We start from the raw sequence: 26044 nt of genomic DNA on the forward strand, positions 1-26044 counted from the left end.
CCCCCCCCCCCTGATCAAAAAACCGTGCGCATGTGTGACTACAAATAAAGTTCAATGATATGAGTTGTTTCATAATAGCAAAACTTTACCATTTCGTAAGTTAATTGATGGAACAAAGTATACTTGACACTTTCATTCTTTGCTAAATGCTATTACTTTATTGTACCGATGGCAATGGAATCAAATTCAATGGAGATTTAATAAAGGGGAACTACTCGTTACTACATATAAAAAATCCTTGCCAAGGTGAAGAACAAGTGTTGAAACTGAAGTGATGTCAATGTTTCATGGTTCAACGACATCATTTATCGCCAACTGAATTTTTTTTACCATTTTTTCAAAGGACCAATTTTTAGAGACAAATGCATCGATTTTTAAACTTCGATGTTTTTTCTTAATCTATGATCCTTTTTTGCCATACATCAATCTCTCCGGAAGGTCTTCCAGATTGAGATTTTGGAAATTTCGTGTATATATAGAGAGTCAACTTTTCACCACACTAAGATGGTTTCGTTGCTCGCGTGAACTGCCATCCGCTGTAAAATCCGACGCGTAATTAATATGTCATAAGCTACGAGTAGTGAATATGGTAAGCTTTTAAGCTTCAAAAGACGTACAATTCTATGTAATATAAATCGGTGAGCATTCAAAAAAATTCAAATCGCGTGCTATTTAAAAAATACAAATTGAATGAATATGTTGTGCTTAAGAGTGATTATTATTCATTTGAAACATTCAAAATTTGATTAATAACACTTTTGAATACATATTTACAATTTTGAATACATATATTGCGAGCTCATTTACAATTTGAATGTATGGTAGATACACGGTGCAGACAGGCGTTCAACATATTTCCATAATGGCATATGGATGTTAAATTTTTGAAGTTCACGGAATCAAATAAACCTCTTTACTTATAATTAGTATTTTGTTCCATTGATATCAAGTGTACCACGTTTTATTTGATGTCATTCATCTAAATTTGTAGTATGCAATTTGCAATTACCCAAATTCAATCTATTTTTATTTAATTATACAAAATATGTTAGACATATTGAAAACAATATTACAATCAAATCAGAAGCATTCTTCAATTGCGTATAATTCTGATACAATATTTGCGAGTGCCACATGAATATGCCAAACATTTAGAAGATTTTTTTCTCTCATATTCAGAATTATCATTTATGCAATGATGATGAGCGAGCGTAATTTCCGAAAGAGATAGAGAGAGAGGGCGGTGAAGAAGAAGATCGCCATATGAATGTATACAAACATCAGATATAATTTATATACACTGTTCACTGTGTCACAAATACTGACCGCAACAGCATAAATAGCAGCAACAATAACAATTGACATTTATGCACTTGAAACATAAGTTGAAATCTCAAAATATAAATGCCAAGTGGATATGGATTGTACTCTAACAATTCCCATAGCAATTATTTATATTTTGTCATACCGTAAAATTAGTAGAAGGATTTCTATTTCTCCGCTGAAAACATTCGTTTTCTTCATCGTTGCCGTACTCTATGTCAGTTGATAGCATTGCATCCTCTTCACATTTCTATACATATACCGTGTGTGTGTGTATATTCTTGTAAGTCTTTATCAAAGACCACTGCCGAATAATGTATGAAATCTATAATGTTTTGATTTGCATTCGCCATTTATGGCATGTTAATGTTTGGACACACACTGTTTACAGCGCCACATGAACATGCAATACAAATCAAAACATTATAGATTTCATACAAAATTTGACACTGGTCTTTATATAGTGTGCGTAACAATGTTTGAGTGGAAAAAGAGAGAGAAAAACCTGCTCTATATTAATACTAAAAAAGAGGACAGATAAATGTATTTATTTCTTATATTTTGTTGTGCGGGATCTTATGTGAAAACATTTATTTTTTCCGTCATTTCGTTTTATATAGTTCATCTTTGTGCTGGTGCAATATTGATGTGTCATTGGTGCTCTAGAGTACATGTTTTGAACTTCAGCCAACTTTGGTGTGTGTAAACAGTATTTATAAAGTACTGATGTTAGTAACAGTAAGATCACTTGAATATAAAAATATATATTGTTTGATGGCAATCACACACGCAAGAAAGCATAAACGGTGGCGCCAAGTACCACCAAATACTTCAGATATGAGAGAACAACCACTGTAATCGTGTGCACCTGATCCATTGAAAATATTTGTATGTTGTTTAGAAATGGCACCATTCACACCGAAATCTACCACTGAAAATATGATGTTTAACCATTCTGCCAACTTCAAGAACATGGCGCTGATATACAACAATGCTCATTGTTCCAATCAGTTTGCGTGTACGATGGCAATGATATACATATATTTATATACTTTTCAGTGGTGATTCATATATCTCGGTTTCCCCATGAATTTTTTCTTTTGTTTTGTTTGGTGGTTTACACGCGCAGAATGTTTTTTTTTATTTATGTTTGGTTTGAAAGTTTTGTTTCTTGTTGTTTCATGAGCAACATATCACATTTATTCAAAGACATTTCTCTCTCTTCTGTATCTTTTATTTGAATCTATATCGCTTGTCTGTTCACGAGTCATCTCTTTTAATTTTTCTTGCTCATTCTTTTGTCTGTTGTTTTGTTTCTTTTTTCTAACTATTTTTTTTTGCTGTCGATTTCGTCGAGCCGTTTCGTCTTTTTATTTGTAACACACTTAATGCATACGTGTACGCTTGGTATCGTTGAGCCCACTTGCAAATTTATATATATAAAAGCATTCCGCCAAGTAGTATAGTATGCGAACATTGTTTTAGCAAAACAGATTGATTGTCTTCAATGTTTTCATATAATAATACATGTTAGTGTCAATAGCAGACGACTTTTATTACCGATTCATTGCCTCTATCTCTGTGTCGCTGTCGTTTTCCACATTAAAATGTTTTTGAATGAGTATTGCAATGAAAAAACCAAATCTTTCACGACGAAAGAAATGAAAAGAACAATAACTTTGTAAACATTTCTCGAAATGATATTGGTCTCCGTAGAATGTATTTTTGTATATTTGAGTATGTGTAACGTTGTAATTAAGAGCCATGTGACTAATTTATTGTCTAATGAAGAAGCGCAAAGAAATCGTTTGCGACATTCAAGCGATGGAAATAAACAAAGAAACGACAACAATTTTCAAACGAATGAACAAGAGCAATGGGAGAGGGAATGAAAATGGGAGCCCACAATCTATACTTGTTTAGCTACGGAAAATATTGTAATTTCTTAATTAAAGTATGCGAAGCTTTTGTTTTGGTTTGCCATAAGTGCTTCGTAACCACATACAATATAATCATTTTTTGTCACGGCACCTCGTTTCTCTTCGCAATATTATCGTTTGTTCTATTTTCCTTTCCTTCACACTTGCCTACACCAAATTCTTTGAAGTTGGTCTTTTTTTCTTCATTTAATTTTCTTTTGGTTTTTTTTTTTTGGTAAATTTGCCACAAGTCAAAATGCAATGTCTACAACTATGCCTTAATTTTCATGATTATGGCCATTATCTCGACACATCCGTGTATCATTATAGACACGTTTAACATTGGCATTGTAAGGCATTCACAATGCAATAATGGCTTGCGGTTCGTACACATATAGAAACACATTTATATAAATTCTTGAACACACTTTCATACATGCCATCGAATATGCTCAGCTCACAATTGCTATTCAACCATTTTCTATGTACGTATTCAATTTACATCCACTTTTACGCTACTGTCTGTCTGGCTATCTCAATTTGCAATTGTGGCATTTGACTGCAATATTTTCCAATCTTTTCAAAAGATCTAGGATATGTGTGTCTATCTTCAAAATGTTATACTCATTGTTCACATCGGTTCACATGAGAGCAACGTTGTTGGCATTGGTTTTCTTTAAAATTCAAACTTACTTTCTAGCAGAGCTATCGATGATTTTATGTTTTTCTTATTTCATTCTTTGCCTATAATGTTCATCGAAATGTGTAGAAGCGAATCACCAAACATATCTTGGTATGTTGTTCCAAAAATTAGTAGTTCAAAGTATGTTTCACATTAATGGGAATTTATATCGTGTTGGGACCATAACTTTATACTGCCACAACACTCACACACATACAGGTCGGAATACGAGAATGTAAGAAGAAAAAAAAACAACGCCGCCCTCCATGTACACCGGAAGTCGATATTTGTATATTGTTGCATTTCATTTATAAATCGAGTGAAAATAGTGAATTATTGCCATAGATTGTCAAGTCAATAGGACGATGATAACGATACGTTTCACATTGTTGGAGTTCATTAGTTCTTGGCCGCCTTTGTAGATTGTGTATACATGTTGTGAATATGTGATCACACAATTCTTATGTATGGCAAATAAGAACAAATTAGACATCATTTACTATCATTAACATACATTTATGAAGTAGCCTATTTTCTTGTTATACGAAATAAATACTCGATATACCCGATTGTCGTTTGCCATTTTCGGAAAATGCGAACACATATTCACACAGTCGGTGTGCCGATGCTAATGGTATGGGAAAGCATCATCATCATCACACATTTCATTCGATTTTCCATACAATATACACCACTTAGCTTGATGTACTTTCGATTTTCGAAAGCATTGGGCCGCATATGATGTGTAACGCTCTCTATTCACATAGACTGACACACAAACACACCCATACACATCTCATCCGAATCATGTAATTGAGTGTAATAAAATATTTTTTTTTTGCTATAAATTCCAGGCGAAAATAGCTGACTTGACTCTAACTAGATGATAGACAGAGTGAATGTATTCATATTGGCTGACATAAACCGCATGCAACGAATCAAAAGCATTGCCAATATCCATACATACACCATACGCTCCATATTCGAATATATTGGCATTTTTGTCTGATTTTCGAAGCATAAGGAATTAAAATAGGAAATAAATGAGTATTCGATCACTCTCTGGAATAAGTTGGTGTGGCAAAATGAGAAAAAAAATATATCCAATAATCGTAATGTGAGTAACATTAGGAAGATCAAAATAAAACCCCATCAGAACAATATTGTTTAATGGCATTTTTTGAGGGTTATTTTATTGACATTTTTTTTATTAATAAACTCTACCAAAATGTTAAGCAGAGACCTGGCACACATACATGCATATCGATCACAACTTTTCTAATAAAAAAAGTCCCCATTTTCATTTATATGTATTGTTACGGCAAATGTTCATTAAGAATTTATTTGGTTTATTCATGAGTTCTCTTCAAATGATTTTATTGATGGTCAAATGCATTTTTATGTGATTGATTTTGGTGTGTATTTTGTGCGTTGGTCTTCTAAACGAAAACCAAGAAATCAAATGATTTAACGATAAATACATGTTCATAAACAAGATGAGCAACCAAAACAAGCAATTAAAACGACAAAGGGCATTTTACGATATTATATACGATGGCTGATTGTCTTCGGCGTTATGCCAATGACAATTGATTAAATCGTAATCAAACCAATGAATTGAATCACACACACACACACACATACACACAATCACATTTGTGTTTATGTACGCCTTTGAAAGTGAAATGAAAGTGAGTTGTGTTTTCTCAGTTAGAAAAAGGATTATGGGTTCGCTTAATTTTCTTTGGAATTGATAGTAAAATTATTAATGGTTATATTTGTTTTGCGACCAGCATGTATGAACCGCTACACCAAATGCCAGACAATAAAATTCACATTTTGCTCTCACATAAATCATACATGACATAAGTATCTCGAACAAGCGATGTGCTTCTTCTGAAATCCCAAATTAATTAACATCGTCGTGTATATACCTCGTGATCACAGACGCCTCACCACTTAACAATCACATACACATACATCGCATAAAACAGATAGAAAATAAAGTAAAAAAAAACCAAAACAACTGTCACGAAAGCTAGTGCGAAAAATACGGTTCCTTCACGGAACGAAGAAAATAAAAACGCAGAAACACTAAAATGCAGAAAAATAAACGCAGAAAAAATAACACAGAAAAAAAATCGCAGAAGAAAAAACGCAGAAAAAATAAACGCAGAAATCAAAAATGCAGAAAAATAAACGCAGAAAACAAAAATGCAGAAAAATAAACGCAGAAAACCAAAAATGCAGCACAATAAACGCAGAAAAACAAAAATGCAGAAAAAACGCAGAAAAATGTAAAATAGATAGATAAACCGTGATAGTTGACCTCAATAGCAGTGTTAAATGTTGTTACACTGAGATGAACATGTCAGTCGAGACCTCTTTTTAAATTCCTAAGATTTTTAAGACAAAAATATTTTTGTTCAGCTTATCAAAAAAAGAAACCTCTGTCGAGATGAAGAACGAATGACGGAAACAAAATTTGAAACACAAAAATTCTGATATCAATTTGGTGATGAAAATAGTTGGTAGATATTTTTTCTGTTTATTGTGAATTAAAACGAATATACATTTATATATTTGGAACGTTGATTACACTTAAAGTAAAATGAAGAGTCTTACAGGAGTAAGACGAACTTTTCCGCACGGTGGAAGATGCGTATTTTATTAAGCTAGTTCAAAATAATATTTGTTCGATTTTTAAAGCCTTTCAAGCGGCGTTAAGTTCGAGGCCAAAAAATATGTTCAAACTTTAGCATCGAAATATTCTTTAATTTAATAGCAGAAGTACTCGTAAAAGATTTTTCACACTTTCATGATGAACTCATTTGTATGACATTTGAAAGTATTCTATTTTCTAACAAAACATTATAAAACCAATGCTACCTTAATGACGTGAAACTTTGCACAGGTTGTTTTCTACACAAAAAAATTACATTCTGAAAGTTTGAAGAAACAATCAAAATTAAGAGTACCTCCTAAGACTCTTTATTTTACTTTAAGTGTAATCAACGTTCTAAATATATATTCATTTTAATTCAAAATACACAGAAAAAATATCTACCAACTATTTTCGTCACCAAATTGATATCAGAATTTTTGTGTTTCAAAGAAGCGATTACTGCCTAAAATGATAAAAAAATTAAATTCACGTATAGTTGTCACTACATTCTATGTAATAAGCGTATACTTTCCACTTAGTCCGTTGCAACGGAAAACAAGTTTGCATAGAATGCAGCGCCAGCTATATGTGAATTTTATTTTTTATCGTTTTAGGCAATAAATCTATGGTTTTCTTATGGCTTCTTTTGTTTTCGTCTTTCGTTCTTCATCTCGACAGAGGTTTCTTTTTTTGATAGACTGAACAAAAATATTTTTGTCTTAAAAATCTTAGGAATTTAAAATGAGATCTCGACTGACATGTCCATCTCAGTGTAACAACATTTAACGCTGCTATTGAGGTCAACCATCACGGTTTATCTATCTATTTTACATTTTTCTGCGTTTTTTCTGCATTTTTGGTTTTCTGCGTTTATTTTGCTGCATTTTTGGTTTTCTGCGTTTATTTTTCTGCATTTTTGATTTCTGCGTTTATTTTTTCTGCGTTTTTTTTTCTGCGATTTTTTTTCTGTGTTATTTTTTCTGCGTTTATTTTTCTGCGTTTTAGTGTTTCTGCGTTTTTACTTTCTTCGTTCCGTGAAGCTACCAAAAATACAATAGAATTGTATCATTGTTGGTAATAATGGTGAGTTTTTATGGGTTGCTATAAATTTATCTAAAAAAAACGACGATAAACAGAGAAAGAGCAAGAGAGAAAATGAATGTTAGTGTCGAAATCGCTATCGACAAGAGATATTGCTACGAATGAGCCTAATGAAATTTGGTCATAGTGTCGAAAAATAGTCGAAATCATCAAATTGGCACGGATTAAAATTAATTTTTCACCAGCAAATGTCGACCATAAAACTTTGCTAAATGGTATCATAAGTATGTTTTTCATCGCTTTATTTGTTCAATGTTTTTTTTTGTTGTTTTGTCATCCCTTCTCCGCCTCCGGCACTATATATTCTTACAACTGCTATACTTTCAAATTGTAAATTTATGTGTGCCTCAAGAAACTAAATGTGGCACTCAGAGTAGGGGAAAACGGTGTAAACGAAATATATATATAAACACTCACACATACATGCATAAACAACAAATAACTAAAGCACACTAGCAATTTACGGATTTAAACACGCGTACACATTGTTATTTTTATTTGCTGTCTTGTTCCGTATTTTCATCTACACAGTATGATGCCTATATTTATTTGCCAGTAATAAAATATTAAATCTCTATCACATTGAACCATGTGTGTTCCGGGGGGTCAAATTAAGCGGCACAAATCTACACAGACACGAGAAAAAAGAATGCAACGGACGAGATAGAAAAAGAAAGCAACAGAAAAAGCGGCATGCCAAACAAGACAACAAAGATAGAAAATGATAAAAAGTAGAAAACAATCAACGAAGCGAGGGACTTAAGTTCGGAACGAAGGACAACCGAGAGAAGAAGAGAAAAAACACACACACACACATCGCAAATGAAATAGTGACAAAAACATAACCATCGCAAATGAAATAGTGACGGCAGCATAGAGGCAGCAGTGACGCGGTGGTGGCGGCGACGGTGTACACCGTAAAACGCTTGCTTGCACTCCGTACAAACTCATATTAACAATAAACATATAGAACAGTCGAATGCGAAGCAAAATGAAAATGAACACACAACAAAAATTCCAAGTGAAATGTAATAAAAATCTGGTGTGAAGAGATTTATGATGCTCAATGTGTAGTTGGTGTGTTTACAAGCTTTTTTTCTTCTCTTGTGCCCGTACATCGTTGTACTCATATACGGCGCGCCAATCACGTTGAGAAAATACTGTGCCTCTTCTATCTTGCCCTATCTTTCACGGTTTTCATTTTATTCTGTTATCACTTTTGGCTTATTCGCTTTCTACTAGCCAACTCTAGTAGAGACGAGCTTTTTCCAAATGAAAAATATATATATACGCTACCACTACATATTTCTTCGTCTTTTTTTTCTCTCCTTGAAACAGGAAATTGAAGAAAAATACATTTGGCAAATTCATAATAAATCCTAATCAAATCCAATTTGCTTCATACCAACACCGAAACATATATACGTACAGTAATTCGTGTGTATAATACAAGCAACTGAAGATAGAAAATAACTAATGTTGTTGCTTATTTATCGTTATTATTCGAACAAATTCACTTCAATTGAAGCTGAACAAACGAAAAGATTGTCACGAAGGCAGAGGGAGAAAGAGAGTGAGAAGGAGACAGAAATCGAACACTTTGAAAGCTTTCGAAAAAAATATATATATGAACAATATATAGTAAAAATTTCAAACAATTTTACTTCCACGACAGATTCTTGATCTTTCAACTACTTTCTGATTTGATAAAAATCTGCAATCGCAATCTGCAATCTGGATATTTTTTTCCACTGCTGCTGCTGCCTTTGCTGCTGTAGAATAATAGTTTTTTTTTCTTGCTTTTTCGTTGCTTTGCGTTGAATTTTATTACTTCGTTTTATGGGGGTTTTCATGTGTGGAAATGAGATAATATACACAATCGATATGCGCATAATGCCCGCGTCACAATCATTCAGCTCGTTGTAGCATATTGCAATTTAAAAACGGACGATGATGAAAAATTTTGGCTCGTAAATTCGATCGTATTCAAGTCATATGTCTTTCTTAATGCTGACGAACTGCTTGTATTACCATGGTACCATTGCTCGTATATCGTTCCGATTTTTCGCATTTAAAGTTTCGGTTTTCTTTCTCTTTTTGTTTTACTCTCACTTCAGTTCGTTGGTTTATCGTCCATTTTGCTCTTCTTGTCTACATCTCGCTTACTCGCAATTGCACCAGACATGAAATGGCATTTCCGTTTTGCAAGTTAAACAGTTATATATATATATTTTATTCGACGAAAAATGCCATCATCCGCTTCATTTTATTTTTATCCATCTAAATAAAACATTTTCAACTAGAGCTAAACAAACGACCGGTCGTTCTCATTGAAACTAAAAGATGAATCAACAAACGCATAAAACATGAAATGTAATCCGCATAAGCTTTTCCATTTGATCCTAATTCATTGAGTGCACAACAGTGGTAGCAGCAATTGCCGGCTCTTATGTACAGGACAAAATCAAAAACGATCATATCAATCGCGCAATAAAACGAAACATTATTCGAAAGCAACAACAACGACAGTAGCAACCCAAAAAACCTCAAACACACTGAATATTATTTATCATGAAATGCTGAAGAAAAAAATGGTTTCGCGTATTTAAAAAAAATATACATATAAAGAAATTAAATTTTTAATTCGAGTGATTTGAGTTCAAAATCACATAAAAAAAAGAAAATTGGGAATATGAATCATTTGAATTGCAATTCGAAGTTTTATTTGATATATGAAAACAAACTGAAGATGACAAAATAGCTTTTGGGTTCACATTAAATGACCATAAAATACTCATCAAAATTCGAAATGACACGCGCACACTCTGCATAACAACGAGACAATGAGCGTTTTCTATTTTTCTCTTTCTCTATATCTCTCTTATTCTCAGTACATTTCAATTTCAAGGAAACGTATAGCGTTTGCATAGGCAAATTAATCATGATAATAGAATTTTTCAACAATGCAAATATTCACTAAATTGACTTTAACATTCGTTTATTTAATGGAACAAATACGCAAAACTTGATTTTAATAGGCTCCCCTCTTCAATTGTCCCCTTCTGTTGTTCTTTTAAAATAGGGAATCGCCTGGAATAATCATTCCACATTACTTCTAGACGCAAAATATCAATTCCAATTAGCTTGAATGGAGAAGCATGGTGAATTTTTGTTTAAATCAATTTATTGTTCATAGTAGGTGTCGACGAAACTTATCACTTATCTGTACTCAGAGTCGTTGATGCGTCCAAGTTCAAGGTAGGATAATTTCGAAAATTCTAAGAAGATTTCAAACAAGTATGTTTTTTGTTTAAAAAAAAGGTTCAATCTCGAGTGGTAATCTTGACATTGAACCCTCAAATTTAGCTAATTTGGTTTCAGAAGCATTGTCTATGATCCAAAATCCAAAATCTCTTTTTAATGAAGCATACTTTGCTTTTAATAACATACTTTTACGCATTCATGTATGTTATGATTACACCATTTTCCATCTCATTGATAGATATTAAAGCTGTAATTCTTGGGACAACATTTTTTTATATAAAAGACTCGTTCGCGCACAATACTTTTGTTCTAATTGAAAATAAGGGATTGTTTCGTATTTATTTGGTTTGCATGTAAAGGTGCTTTTGTTTAACAATTTCATGACCAAACACATTATATGTTTCGATTGAATAAGTACAAATTAACATACGTAACTCCTCTGCTTTAATTTAAGCAATGATTCCATTTTTTATATACTTGGAGCAAATAATTGTATTTCCGACTGTATTTTTTTTCGGCCACTTGATTAATTTTTATTTTCTTCGGACAATATCCGCCCAATTCATATTTCTTTCATTCTCCCATTCGCCGTCTTCCTTTTCTAGTTTAACAATGATAACAATGATAGTGGAGTTTAATAAACAGTAAATGTAGAAGCAAAGTGTTTACGGGCACGCTTTACATTTACGAGAATGAAATAAAGACCACCACCACCACCACCACTGTCATCATCATTTTTGCGTTTTGTTAGCATGCTAATGAATTCGTGACTGGAACGTAAAAAGAGACGCACAACACTATATAAAGAAATAAACAACAGCCCAGCCAGTTAACAATATTACGTCCATTTTATCGCGCAATATACGTGTATATAAATTATGTGAGTTGAAAAATGTAATTGAGAGAGTCGCACATGTACCAACAATAAAATATAAACGTACTCTATGAACAATGACAGCGAAAAAAAAAAAGTAGCTTGTAATTCATTTGCTGAAGTAGCGCAACAAACTCAACGATTTTCAAATAGACGAACATGAATTCAGATGAATTAATATATGAATGAATGAAAATGAAACTCACCAGCATTAATTTTTCATATTCCTCTTCTAAAGTGCTGCCGTTGAAATATTTTTGCGATAAATTCGTATCGGGAAAGTAGAATCCTTTGCGGCAAACACATTTGTATGAGCCACGTCGAAATCCCAGCCCGGAGATTGGTTCACACTGTGGTGGGGGTAGAGAAAAACAAACAATTAAAAAAAAATTATATTGCACTAATATGAATGAAAATCCAATTGAACTTGCAGTACTGAAAATATTAAATTGGAAACCGAGCGAAAAAAAAAAGTGAAATACAAACAAAAATAAATGATGAAAAACGGACAAACACTTGTTTGCCATAAAATGGAAACGTTTTATTACGCAGATTTTTGTTTGATAATGGTTTGTCCAGAGATGGTACGGCAAACCTCGTAACACATAAAATGGATAGTCGAAATGGGACGAACTGATAACATAATAAAAATTGACAAACGCCTTTTTGCCCCCTAAATGCTATGATTTCTTTTTCTCGCCTCTATTGAAAGCGAATAAGTAATATAAGATAAAAAAAAATTAGGAAATAGTCCCTCATAAATTAAAAATAAAAAAGGATCGTAAAATATCATATTAAAATAAGTAGCAAAATTGCATGCATTCGAATTTGTTATAGCACAATTCCAGTACACAAACGTGTTTGATATCATTGCGCTTGATATTTACATAACGATACACTCAACCATTTAATATATCGTTCTACAAACCAACAACTTAAATTGAGTGCAACACACATACTCATTCATAAAACGACGTAAAACATAATGATAAAATGTCATATATTTTATATATAGTTTTAATGTGGAATTAAATTTTATAGTGATAAAAAAATGTATTTATGCAATATTCATACAAAAGTAAATAAAATGTGGTAAAATGACTGAGTGAAATAATGACAAAATGGAAAAAGCACGGTGAGTGGCAAATTTTGTTAGAGTCCGGATATTAAATGTTGTACAGTACCAAGAAGAAACCAACATTAAAACAAAAAAAAAAGAAACTACCGTTATCTTTCATGATGAGGAAGAGACGCGTGTTCTTCCATCAATGCTTCCTTTTGGAAAAATGTATTTAATCAAATTTGGGAAACATTTTCATTTATTCAGTCATTCATTGTACCATAATTTAGCGGTGTTTGTGAGTGAAGCACATATGCATCGTATAACAGTTTAAGGTACTTCAGATACCACCATTAGCTTTTATTTTAATTTTGTTTCAGAGCACATACGATTGCATTGTGTTCGGATGGTTCAATGAAATTCGATGACAAGGGAGCGTGTAAACCAAAGCTGCTTCAGCATTTTATTTGAACATTTTTTTTTGTTCACAGTTAAATGTTCATTGAAACTACCACGTTTACCGCATCGTTGAGCACGTTTTATACTCTCTCTCTCTCTCTCTCTCTCTCTCTCTCTCTCTCTCTCTCTCTCTCTCTCTCTCTCTCTCTCTCTCTCTCTCTCTCTCTTGTACACGTTTGCCGTACGTCTCGTTTAAAGCCAATACGACTTTTACTACGCGTATTAGAAGAATTCACGCTTCGTGTACACTCGGCTCATCTTTGTTGTGTTTAGCAGAGCTAAGTTTGAAGTGATTTTATTTATGAAAAGTATTGGTATCTATACAAATTTAGAATAATAGAAAATAGTACATATAGTGGGATTGACTTTATCAATATATGAATCATTAACATTCGTATTTCAAATTTAGTTTCATTTTTACTGCTTTGTATATATGTGCAAGCGAATATATTAACCTGTTTAAATCATTAACACAATATTAGTTCGATTCATCTAGAATCTAATATTTCTCAATAATAATATTGTTCAGATTCATAGAGAAATCAATATTTCTCAACAATCTTCGCTGCTCAGGCGAATATCAGCAGTAGAATTCACTGCGACATGGCCAAAAAACATCAAGTAGCCATATGTGAATGTTTCATTCTCTTTTGTGCGAACTTTCTTTAACTGTGTATGGCTGTGAGCAAATACATGCATTAGATGCACGACAGTTCGCAGTGAAATCAACGGCTGATATTCCGTAAAGCAGCGATGATGTGCCGAGTATACATGAAGCGTGAATTGTTCTAATACACATTACTGACGTTGTATTGACTTTAAACGAGGTATTTTAGTGCTGTCAAATAGGACTCTCTATATTTGATAAACACAATAAAGGGCTTTGGCATTTTATTTCACTTTGTACACACACAAAATTGCGGAAAACTTAAATCTCTAATACAAAATTGAAATATTTTCAGGGCTATCGCCAGGAATTCCGTGAGAGGGGGGCAAGGCAAATGAAAAATGAGGACAATTTCAACAAATCGAGGACATCGAAAATACAGTGTCACTCAAAATTATCCATATTTCTTCTCAAATGTTTGATAATTTCTATGTTATATATCAAACAAAAGTAAATTTTGGTAGAAATCGAAGTGAATGAATTATGACATATTAGTAAATCAAAAAAAAGTTTATGAGGTTAGAATCAACGCCAACAAAACCTTTGATTTGATGTCTCGAACTGGATAGATTATGACAAAAGCCATAAAAGGCTACTAGAAATAACCTCGTTTTAAAAGAGAAACTCTGTAAAAAAAATAGTATTTGGTCCCTGCTGGCAACGCCCCTGAATAAATTAAACTCAATTAAACTACAGATTATATTAATCTGAAAATGAAATACATTAATTTCCACGCATATTGCATTTAAAGTTTTCATTGAAAATAAACAAAATTTATATGCATGCGTCAGCAGTTTGTATCATAATAGTGCCTTTTGAAGTTTCAACGTTACATTTTATTCGCTTGCGTAAAATTTTAAATACAATGCGAGCAAATTTCTATATTTTATTTACAGGTTCATATACACTTCAAGTTGAAATTTTCACCACATTTAGTTCAAAATTACCGCATACGGTAAAATCTATCAATTTAATATAATTATGTTTAACATTAAATATTTCTCACAATTTTATATGTGTGTGTGCAATTCATTAGACCGAATGAAATTTCCTATATGAGCAAAATACTAGCCATACACTGAATTCTATTTATTTTGACAGAAAATATTGTATTAAGCGTTCACTGCGAAGCCTCAGGCACGTTTCAGCATTCTGCAAAAATCACTCCGATTTATTTTTCATATGGGCGTTAAACTAGGTTGAACCCAGTGAACTAAACCCATTTATACATATATTATTTTTAAATCACACAATTTCTGTTATATTCTCGCATTGACACTATTTTGTAATCCAACAAGAGCTCTCCATCCAAAACCAATTAAACCTTTATAATACGCATTGCGTTCGATTAAATAAATAAGCAAATGTAGTGTATTACAAAACACTCGATATTGATATTCCCAACTTCATCAACCTCAATCAGACCATATACTGAGCATAGATATTTATCCGGGATATTTTGTGCTATATACTCACACAAAGATGCTCGCTCGTACAAGCATCGATGTTCATAGATCATCATTTCAATCATTCATCAATCATCTGTGCATTATTTCTCCTTCAAACGAATTGTGTTTAAGTCAAACACGTCGATTCAAGTGTTGTACACAGTTCGTTTAGAAGGAGCAATAATGCATGGAGTGTTGCGTTAATTATCGGATACTCACAAAATATCTCGGATAAATATCTATGCTCAATATATGGTCTGACCTCAATAATAAACTTCAACTTGAACCCAAACTCATGAAAACAGTCGAAAACTCATGCACGAAAAACCGTATGGGCTCCGAACTTGAAAAATCACTTCAAATAAATGCAGTTTTGTATGAGTTGATTGTATAATGGCGAATGTTCCAAAATTTGTATGCAACAGCGATGTGAAATACACACAACACAAAATAAAATTAATAATTGTTTTCATTATTGGATAGGAAAAAAATTAGGCTAAAAATGAATATTTCTTTAACTAATAATTTATTTGAATGACGAACTGCAAAAGTGTGTAGTTAATATTCGAAACCGGTGCAATTTGATAAATGTTATGCACCATTCACATTGCTGCATATTTACTATATATATAGTCATGAATATTTACGGTATGTTATGTACGTTGACAAAATGATTGTTCACTGGTTCAAATGTATATATTCACTGAATATTCGTAGTTAAACGCAAATAAAAAATACTTTAAAAACTAGTAAAAACCATTCGAGTATTTCGGTCAGTGAAAACCCATTTTACAACAATACAATGACTTCATCCAAAGAAAAAATGTTAAAATTCCATGGAATTCGTTTATTTATTTTATTATAAAGAGTATATTCGTTCGATATGAAGGGAAATCTTTAAAAGAAGCACTTCTCTAAAAAATTGGGAATGAAGCAATAACGAAGTTTTAAAAAATGCCAAAACCTTGAAATAAATTATTTGTAGAAATAAATGGTTTCAGCTAATATGCTATGCAATTTTTTCCAAGTTTTTGTGTGCTGAATTTGTATCATTGTTTTGTGACTTCATTTCGATCTGTGTTGATTAAATGTCGGTGACAACTGAACAAATACTTCACATCGGTTAAATAACGACAGGTTTATCTGGAGTCAGTGGAATACTGTTCAAACTGTACGAATACATTAGTTTAAATTTTCTCACACTGTGCCGCACATTTGGTTAGCATGCTTCACGGGATATTGCACACACATATATAAAAATAACGAATATTTTTATAAATTACCTGAGTGGTTCTCGCTTTGCATTTATCGGTTCCAGCGAATATATTTAATGGTAACGCAACGCCGCCAGGAGCTACTTGACGTTGTGGACATTGATCAATGTCGACTCGCCGTAAATCAATATCGATACCTGAGGTTCCTCTGCAAAGAGATAAAAACAAAGAAGACAAAGACAATAAATAAAATCTCTATCACCTATACGATGGGTGGCTGTGGGAAAAAAATAACGGTAACGGTATGGAACAATAACACATAACACACATACCCACAAAAAAAAATGAGATCCAAACATAAAAATCATGGTATCAACGAAAATAGATTTATTTAGCGAGCCCATTGTGCTCGTGCCTTGTCTGCTGGAGACATTTTTTGTTCTCGCTTTTCAGCGCAAGAGATAGAGAGAGAGAAAGTGCAAAACGAAGAATAAAAAAAAGTGATTCATGAAACAAAGTAAATATTGTGAAATAAAACGACTTCAATGTCAATTATGTCACACACGATTTCGATCAATATTTTGGTTCTGGATTGCAGAAAAGCTGTACGCTGTTTTTGTTGTCATATTGTAGAGAATGAGCTGGTGCTATTGTTGTTGTTCATTGCCATAGAATGATAACAATAATACAAAAAGGAACTAGGTCGAAATGGTTTGTTCAATAAGTCAGTCAATCAGAATCGGAAATTTATTTATTTATTTTTTCTCTGTATATATCTTATGTTTGTTTGCTTGTTTGCGAATTAGAATATATTTGCCCATGGGTGTGTGTGTGTGTGTAAAAGTGTGTGGTCAAAAAATACGGATGGAAAAGAGGATTAGAAGTTAATCCAAAGATGATTCGAATATCCGGATTTTCATGATCTTTATATTGATTATGTTGTTTGTATGTCAAATGTGAGATGCTAAGCCGCTTGTTCGCTACCTTTTCAATTGAAATAACTCCTGACGACAATATCGAATCAAAGAAATAACCGAATGTGGTTCGACGTCTTCTTCTTGTTTTCTCTTCTTCATTCTTTCTCCATATTCCTGATCCGCCCCGTATCATTGACATATTTTCCAAAAACTGTATTATTAACCCATATGTTTACCCTTTTTTCCCAATAAAATGCTCATCGGTTGCTGTAATTCTCTAAGTCTCCATTTAAATATAAACATGTAATCGGATCTCTTTGACTTGCATGAGTTGTAGGTCAAATCTATTTGAAATGCTTTTCATGAGCTGAAGAATGAATAACAAATGATATTTAGAAAATAATCATAGTTCAATAGAGCATTTCGACGTTCGAAACTTCATTCCATTTTCAATTCGTTTGCATACTCTCCGAACCAATGTTCGTAAATGAATAAAAATAACGTCACCATACTCATTGCAAATGGGGTCACATTATTGTTTGACAATATTAAATAATCATCTTGTCTTATTGTGTAAGAACTATATTACATCCTCAATCGACCGACATGAGCCACACATTTCAACCACACCTATTTTGTGTTGATTGTTCACAATGACGTCAATTAATTCTCGTTAATTAATAAATTCTTACATTGTCTTCATGACATTGGACAGTTTATCTGGTCTTATGTGATTATGCTGGAATTTCATAATTTTCATTAACCAGTTAGAATGCCAGGTAAACGAATACTTGGACGTTGAGAAAAAAATTTCGATAATTTTTCGTTTAATTTTATTGACACAACTATTTCTATGGTGTGATCGTACATTTGAACGTTTAAATATCAAAGGAAATCCCCCCTCTCCAAAATGGTATGGCTTTGGATCATGGAAAAATGAAAAAAAATCCATACGTAATCTCGAAAATTTCGTCTGCATAAACCAAAATACTCCGCATGCCGAATCGTATGGACGATACAATGGTTTGCTTTTCACTTGGATATATTACAACGATGGAAAGCAATAAATGTTCGAAATCATTATGAATTTCTCGCCGCTGTCAATTACATATCAATTTTCATGCTGTATCACCATCATCTTAGATAAACACAGGGAACCACATAAATACGCACAACGGAAAATCGAATCACCGAAAATCAGTGATTGTTGCAAAAATCTATACAAAGGAAAAATGTGATATTATTTTAACACGTCATTCATAAATATTAATGTAGACTCTATCGATTGATGCAATCGCAAATGCCGCTGTGCGTGTAGAAAATTCGCATGATTTTCGTTACCGAGATAACAGGAATCGAATTCAGTGTGATTTTTTTTACATTCTCATTGATTGGTATGGCTGAAACTTCATCGCATTTGATGCTTTATTGAAATACCTTGAAACTGAAAGCTTCGATGTATAATCATACATGATCGTCAAAATTACAAACCAGACCTGAATTTTAAGCGTTTCTTTTTATAATTTGGTTTTTATTTTGCAGGCATATTTTGTGATTGGCTGTGTCGAACAACTGCGACGCATAATATAGTGACATTGCGTATTTCATGCACCTTATTTAATGCCATTTCGAAATACATCGAATAAATCGAGTAAATTTCTTTTCACCACAATAACAACAACAAGAAGAAGAAGAAGAAAAAAGTCTGTGTCATCCTAATGGCATTACAAGCGAATTGAAATCGGACGCAAAGATGTGTGTGCGTGTGTGTGTATACCGAGAGGATTTGCAGTTATCAATAAATGTGTGCTTTTGATCAAATTTGTGCTCAGCAAGAATAATTTGGACGTAGCACGCACAAATCGGTTAGATTTAACCAAACGCCATTTATCGTTGATTGGACGTGACGTTGGCCCGATAAGTAGCAAATATGTATAAAGCAAAAGGAATGACAACATAAATGGCGAACAACGCAGCAGCCAAGGCAGCAGCACATTTTGATGTGTGGGAGCGATGGTTGTGCAATGACGGTATGAGTGAACAAGAGTGAGCATGTGAATTCGAAACCAAAAACTTGGAGAAAATTATAATTTTGTGCTAGATATGTATCGAGGGCCAGGTGTAAGCAATGTGTGCTTGAAATGAACTTGAAACCTGATTGCCTTTCATCCGTTTTGATGTGTGCGTGAGCAATTTTTCTTTATGCGCCACCAAACATCTAAACAAATGGCACAAAGAACGATGACTTTTACCAAATTTTATTGAACTTACCGATAAATATGTAAGTTGATTTGGCGATGTGCAATTCCAAATAAACAAATAAAACAGAAAATGCGTTGTTGTGTCTGAATAGATTCGGCCATCTTGTCGGGCGCATCAATTTAGCGCCACATTTCGCATAAAATATGGAATGACAAAAGATGTGCGGGGAGAATAACGTTTCGCAGCATTTCAACACGGACAGTAGCTGCAATCTTGACTTGTCAATTTTGGCCAATTTTCAACTCACACACACACACATATCCGTAAATTATGTTGCAGTATTCATTTAATGGAATTGATGTCAATAAAATTTTATTTGAAATTAAGTTTTAACTTCGATTTAACTCCGCTATCCAATTTGGATGTATATAAAGGACATTTATATTCGGTTCAATATCGGCCTCTATTGACATTGGTTTATGTTTGCTGCTCTTTGCATACGAAATTAACCAAACGCAAATAAACAAATGAATGAACAAAAAAGCTAGAGAGAATAGAAAAAACGAAAATGCACTTTCCAAATCGAAATATTGCCGAAGCAGCGCGACAGTAGAAGACGACAACAACCCGGATAACGGGCAATGTAAAGAAATACAGTCCAACTGAACACAATCCAAGTACATAATGACGAAAACGTGCAGACAATATTTTCTAACAAAGCAACAATGTTCATACAATTCACGAGATCGCATTGCCATATAGACTTGGTTTTGTGTGCAAAACATTTTTCAAAAGGTTCATTTCTCTCTCTCTCTCTCTCTCTCTCTCTCTCGTTTGATACAGTGATATAAATAAAGTAAGCGTTGCTGTTCTTTTATTGGTGTTTCTTAAATAAAATTCGATAGACATTCGTCTCCAACTCTCTTGCTTGTAGTATGATAAACTTTCACCGTGCATAATATGCAACGCACAAACGCACAACGCACAAGAGTCACATAAGTGTTTCATCATTCAGCAAAACGGTAATATTGTTTAAAGTATCTGCCACTTTTTCACCATATTCATATTATACACATTGAAATGTTGCGAATACAAACGTAATAGCATGTTCATTGTGTATACAATGTGTCTCTTTAAATGTTTACATACAACCAAATAAACAAAGCGCGTAAGCATTTGATGATGCGTAACATGGACAAAAAAAAGAGTGTTTTCCACAAACCAACAAAGAAGCAGAAAAAGCACAATCGGCTGACTGAGGCAGTCAACAAATAACACAGTCGCACTCATTCCATGTGATATGACTGGATCTTCTATTAACCAGTCTTAAGCCTTTTTGTGTTTATTTATTTTTATTTATCTAAGACAACTTTATGTAGTTCCATTGGCGAGCACATAAATTACTTGCACTTGCATATTGGACCCCGTATTTTGCATTCCGTCACTTTCACGACATGGGACTGACGATGTTATTATTCACTTTCTCATCAATTGAGATCATCGATGGCACGTTTGAAATACAACGACATTGACACCCGCCACCTCTCAATCTCTCTCAGTTGCCGAGCTTTTGTCTCATATCTAAAATCTACATAACCATTTTATAACTATACCATTGTAAGAAATGCAAATGGACTAGTTGAGGACGATACTCGCCTTACGCTTTTTGTGTACAACACGTTCCATAGAATTTCTTTTGTTGTTCACATTATTTGGAATGGTCAGATGGATGAAAACTATAAGTATAGAGGTACAGCTGAGACGACAGAAATATGGAACACAGAATAAATTAGAATGCGTGCTTGAAATTTATATCAAATCAACTGCATGGAATCTAAACTTTGTTCAACTAAGTTTGTTAGTTCCAAATTCAATTCGTTTGACCCGAAGTAAACCATTTTAATACATGCATCAAGATCAAGTTATGGGCAGGAAAAAAATGCCCAATTCAAATGTAAATCAAATCTTTATTTAATAACATATTTTTTTTACTTTTCCTAGAACTGAATATTTAACAATTTGTACTGTTGAAACTCGAATGTTGCAGTTTTTTCTGGTATTTTCTGTCGAAAATATTTTCGGCTGAGGGCAAAATATCACGCCAAGCACAACAATGCTTAGATTTATTGAAAAAAAAATTCTTCTTTTTTCTACATTCGTTGTAAACACTTTCTCTTTTTTTTCTCTCTAAGCAACATTGATGACGACGAGCTGTGAAAAACATCAGCACGAAGGCAAAAATATAAACAGCATGCGAACTTTGGAATGTTGAAGAGTAAATATGGGTTTTAACCTTTTCCAAGTTGTCTTGGATATTGCAAATATGTGCACAATTTGAGCGAAATTTTTATTCGATGCGTATGGCATGCGAAATGATATAAACCCAAAAATTCCAATGCGAAAGCTCATTTCAACGATTGAAAATGTGTTCGTACATGTTGTCCACAAACAAATAAACCATGCATAAGATGATCGCCCCGGATGTGTAATGTTATATTTGAAAGTCCTTTAAAATTAACTTTGAAAATGTTTACCACATGCTTGCGGCAATGCTTATTTGATTTATGTGCCATTTTTCACTCTCTCGATGTATAAATATTAAATATACTATACATATGTCAGAAGAATTGTGCACATTCGAAATGTGGGGCACTCTCTCTCTCTCTCTCTCTCTCTCTCTCGTATACTTTATGTATGTTTATTTATTTGTGTATAAAGCGACACACAATTAATAACATTTGAATGAAATTTTATGTTCATTTTCCGTGTGCAGATAGAATAAAAAAAATTGACACAAAAATAAAACACAGTAGTAACAGCGGTGCAAGTCGCAACAGTTATAAAATTGTTTGTAACACCTTAAAGAGCGGAAACCGTCCATACGAACGGGTTATTCAACTTCATATTTATGAATTATCACACCGAATCATCTTCCATAAAGTTTTGTTGCACACTTTGCCTATATATATATTAAATATTCAGTGTGTTTTTTGCGTACCAGTAGTCCCATGGAGAAAGACATTTTGCGCTAAAGTTTGCCAAAGAGAAAATAACAACAAGAATTATGTTGAACAAAATTATACGGAGGTATGTATTGCAAATATTACGATGAATGTATACACAAAATGAATTGTGACGAAGATTGTGGCCCAACTCAAGAGATATATGACTTTAGCGAACGGAACTTTAATTTTATTGACGGTAGCTATAAAAAATGGTTGTTTTTTGCTCGGTCGGTACTTTGCTCGTGTGTATTAACGAAGCAAATAAAAACACCATATGAACACACCTCATGTAAACAAAACGGTTTGCTCCGTTCAAATGTTTATACAAAATTAATTATTATCTTGTGTGTGACAGAAAAATATGGACGATAAAATACTTTTGTTGAATATTCAAAACTCTTTTACAATCGCATACTATCTTCAAATTCCATATAGTGTTTTATTTATTTTTTAAATAAAAGTTTCAGCATTGGGACCAATGAAAACAGCATGGCTCTAGTATAACGAACACACATAACACAATTAGCTGCTCAATGGTAATTTATCCAATTTAAAATGGGTAAAATATCAAAAATGAGCAGAGTTCATGTCTTATCATTGCGCGTATAACTTAATTTTGAATAGGAAATTCTATATTGTTCTTTGTTCATTCAATTCGATCCATTATCAAATATTGATTAATCAAATTACATGAAATTGTTGAGGAAGATAAGCGAAAGATGTTAAATCTGATGAAATTCATTTAAAATCCCGGATAATAATAATAAGACAAATAGTTTTAGCATATAATACATATAATCTGTATATTTGTGATGTTGTATTGATTTAAGTTGTTTTAAGTTTGCCTGCAGTCAGAATCGCATACGCTTCATTTATAAAGTGGATATAACTTTCGTTTTGTTGGCCATGGTAGGGTAACCGAGTCACGACTTTATACATTCAATTTTCTTTTTCAGTTGAAATCCGAATTGTTAAATTGTTCGATGTTCAGTGGTTTTGGTCTACATTCAGCTAAAATTCGATAACTCATTTAGACATTAAGTAGTTCTTCAATAATTTCAATTTCCGAATGGCAAACGGGTAAAGTTTGTTGTGCTACACTCATATTGCGATTCTTAGCTCTCTGTACATGTTCCGTAAAGTTGAGAACATTTCACACATACCAAAACTATCAAAATTGCACACACTTCTTGATCGAAACAATTATAATTAGCAAATTCAATGACTAACTCTTATTCATCGTTTTTTGCCTCCGTACAGTAAAGGTTGTGACGGAATTTTATAGTGGTTTCAGAAAATATTTTGCTTTTCGAGTTAATTTCAAAATTATTTCGTGTAATTGTGTGCGTTACACAGCCAGAGCTTTGCCATCGATTTTAGAGAAGAAACTCACACACACACACACACACACATGCATAGCAAATGCATGGAAATTAAACAATGTGTAAAATAAGTGAATGTACAAAAAAAGGAGAACAAAATGGCTGTAAGATCACCAGAGACATGGAAATTTTACCGTATCGCTTTCGTTCTCTTTTTCTCTCACCATTTCAGTGGGTTTACTCCCAAGACTCCAATTTATATAAACTTCATTGGATATATATCATTTTGTCCAATGCGAAACTTTTATTTGGCGTGATCGCATTCAGTTTAGGATGGATTTTGAATTTGATTCGTTTTTGTCTCGTAAATGTGCGTGCGTGTGTGTGCTATGTTACAAATAAGTTTAATATCGGTTCGGGTGAATAAGAAAGATTGCTACTAGCTCTTCGACAATTCGACGAAATTTCAATATGAATAAATGGGTAGATGAGCTTCAGATTTTTTATGTGGCGGCATTCAAATACGCATCAAGCCATTTCTAGGGGGGTTTGATATTATATGTGTGTGTCGACGGTATACGCTTGAGGGATGTACGCAATAGTAATAGAGAATGAATATGTGAAACAATAACGTTCGCTAAATCGCCTTGCATGTTTTCGTCTTCCATCCGTTGATTTTTTTTTTTAACTTCGCTCTTCATCATTCATTCTTCTGTTACTTTTCTTCACTTTTTCTTTGCTCGGCAATGAAGAATGCGCGACTACCACAAACATTGTTACAAACAACATTACACACGCATACACGGCGCAAATATCACGCAAAATCCTTAAAAATAATATCGAACATATAAAAAGAATGAAACAAAAGACCAACCGACGAAAAAAAGCATTGCTATATTTCATTCAAAGCTTTATCAAATATACACTTAGACAAACGAACACTCAGAGAAACGCAATATACTTTAAACGTTACCAAGAAAATACTTTCAATTTTTTATATTTGCTAAACATTTTTTATTTGTTTGCTGCGTTACCCCCAAAAGAATCATGTCTCAGAGCAACACAACTGATTACGGCACCATAAACATACGACGATGAAACGAAGAAGAAGAAAAGAATGGAGCGAAAGGGGAGGGGTTCGCAACGATCGTGTATGTGTAAGTATATATTTTGTAATATAAAGTACTTGATTGTTCGATTTGAATGTTTTTCTAGTTTTTTTTTTTATTTTTCCTTTGCGCATTTTGTGAAATACTTTTGCCAGGGCACATATAAACATACAATATAACGGTATGACGTAAAGAAGAATGTAGAACAGTAAATGATAATCAACAATTTGCTTTCGTACTGAAAGTCAAATGAAAATAAAGTTTTTTTTTATTGACGTTTGAGAAACACTGGCAAAAGGTTTAATCATTCTTGACGTTAACGATTTCCAACAGAAGAGCAACTACTGTTGTCATTGTCATTGTCGTTATCGTAATCGGCTGTAACCAAAAACTACCGGAAAAGAAAGTAGAGTGTAAATAACGATGCACATGAGAAACACAAAAATGATCATCATTCGACCGGGCACCGAACTTATGGTGTTTTTTGTCTCTTTTTTGCTTTAGAGAGCACATTTATGGGAAGACACAAAGTTTGCGTGCTCACAATTTAATTGAATTTACAAATGTTCGGTTTAAACGTGAGAGCTGAGGCGGTTAATATGTGCGTTATCGTTTATTGCCTTTTGTATCGAATTGAGTTTGTAAAGAAAGTGTCATCCATTATATGTTATGGCTGTTTGTGTGTCAATTTGTCGCCTCTCTCGCTGGAGATCAAAAGAGAAGCATCAACAAAAGAACAACGTTAAAAATAAGGCAAACACGAGTAAAACATACAGAACGATATGATATTTGAAAAATTAGAGTGTATAATAT

The 26044-nt window shown here is 33.1% G+C and overlaps 1 protein-coding gene across 1 annotated transcript in view; it reads right to left on the bottom strand.

The window, feature by feature from the left end:
• Window positions 1-26044, bottom strand: part of LOC116345119 — a 176494-nt gene that overhangs the window by 76017 nt on the left and 74433 nt on the right. The window contains exons 5-6 of the mRNA XM_031774207.1: window positions 16746-16884; window positions 12035-12178 (exon numbers count right to left, since the gene is read on the bottom strand). Coding sequence (XP_031630067.1) covers window positions 12035-12178; window positions 16746-16884 — 283 coding nt within the window. The remainder of the gene's footprint in view (window positions 1-12034; window positions 12179-16745; window positions 16885-26044) is intronic.

Source organism: Contarinia nasturtii, unplaced genomic scaffold (genome assembly GCF_009176525.2).
Source record: "Contarinia nasturtii isolate CC-2019 unplaced genomic scaffold, AAFC_CNas_1.1 Cnas_scaffold_1240, whole genome shotgun sequence".
Classification (NCBI taxonomy): Eukaryota; Metazoa; Arthropoda; class Insecta; order Diptera; family Cecidomyiidae; genus Contarinia; species Contarinia nasturtii.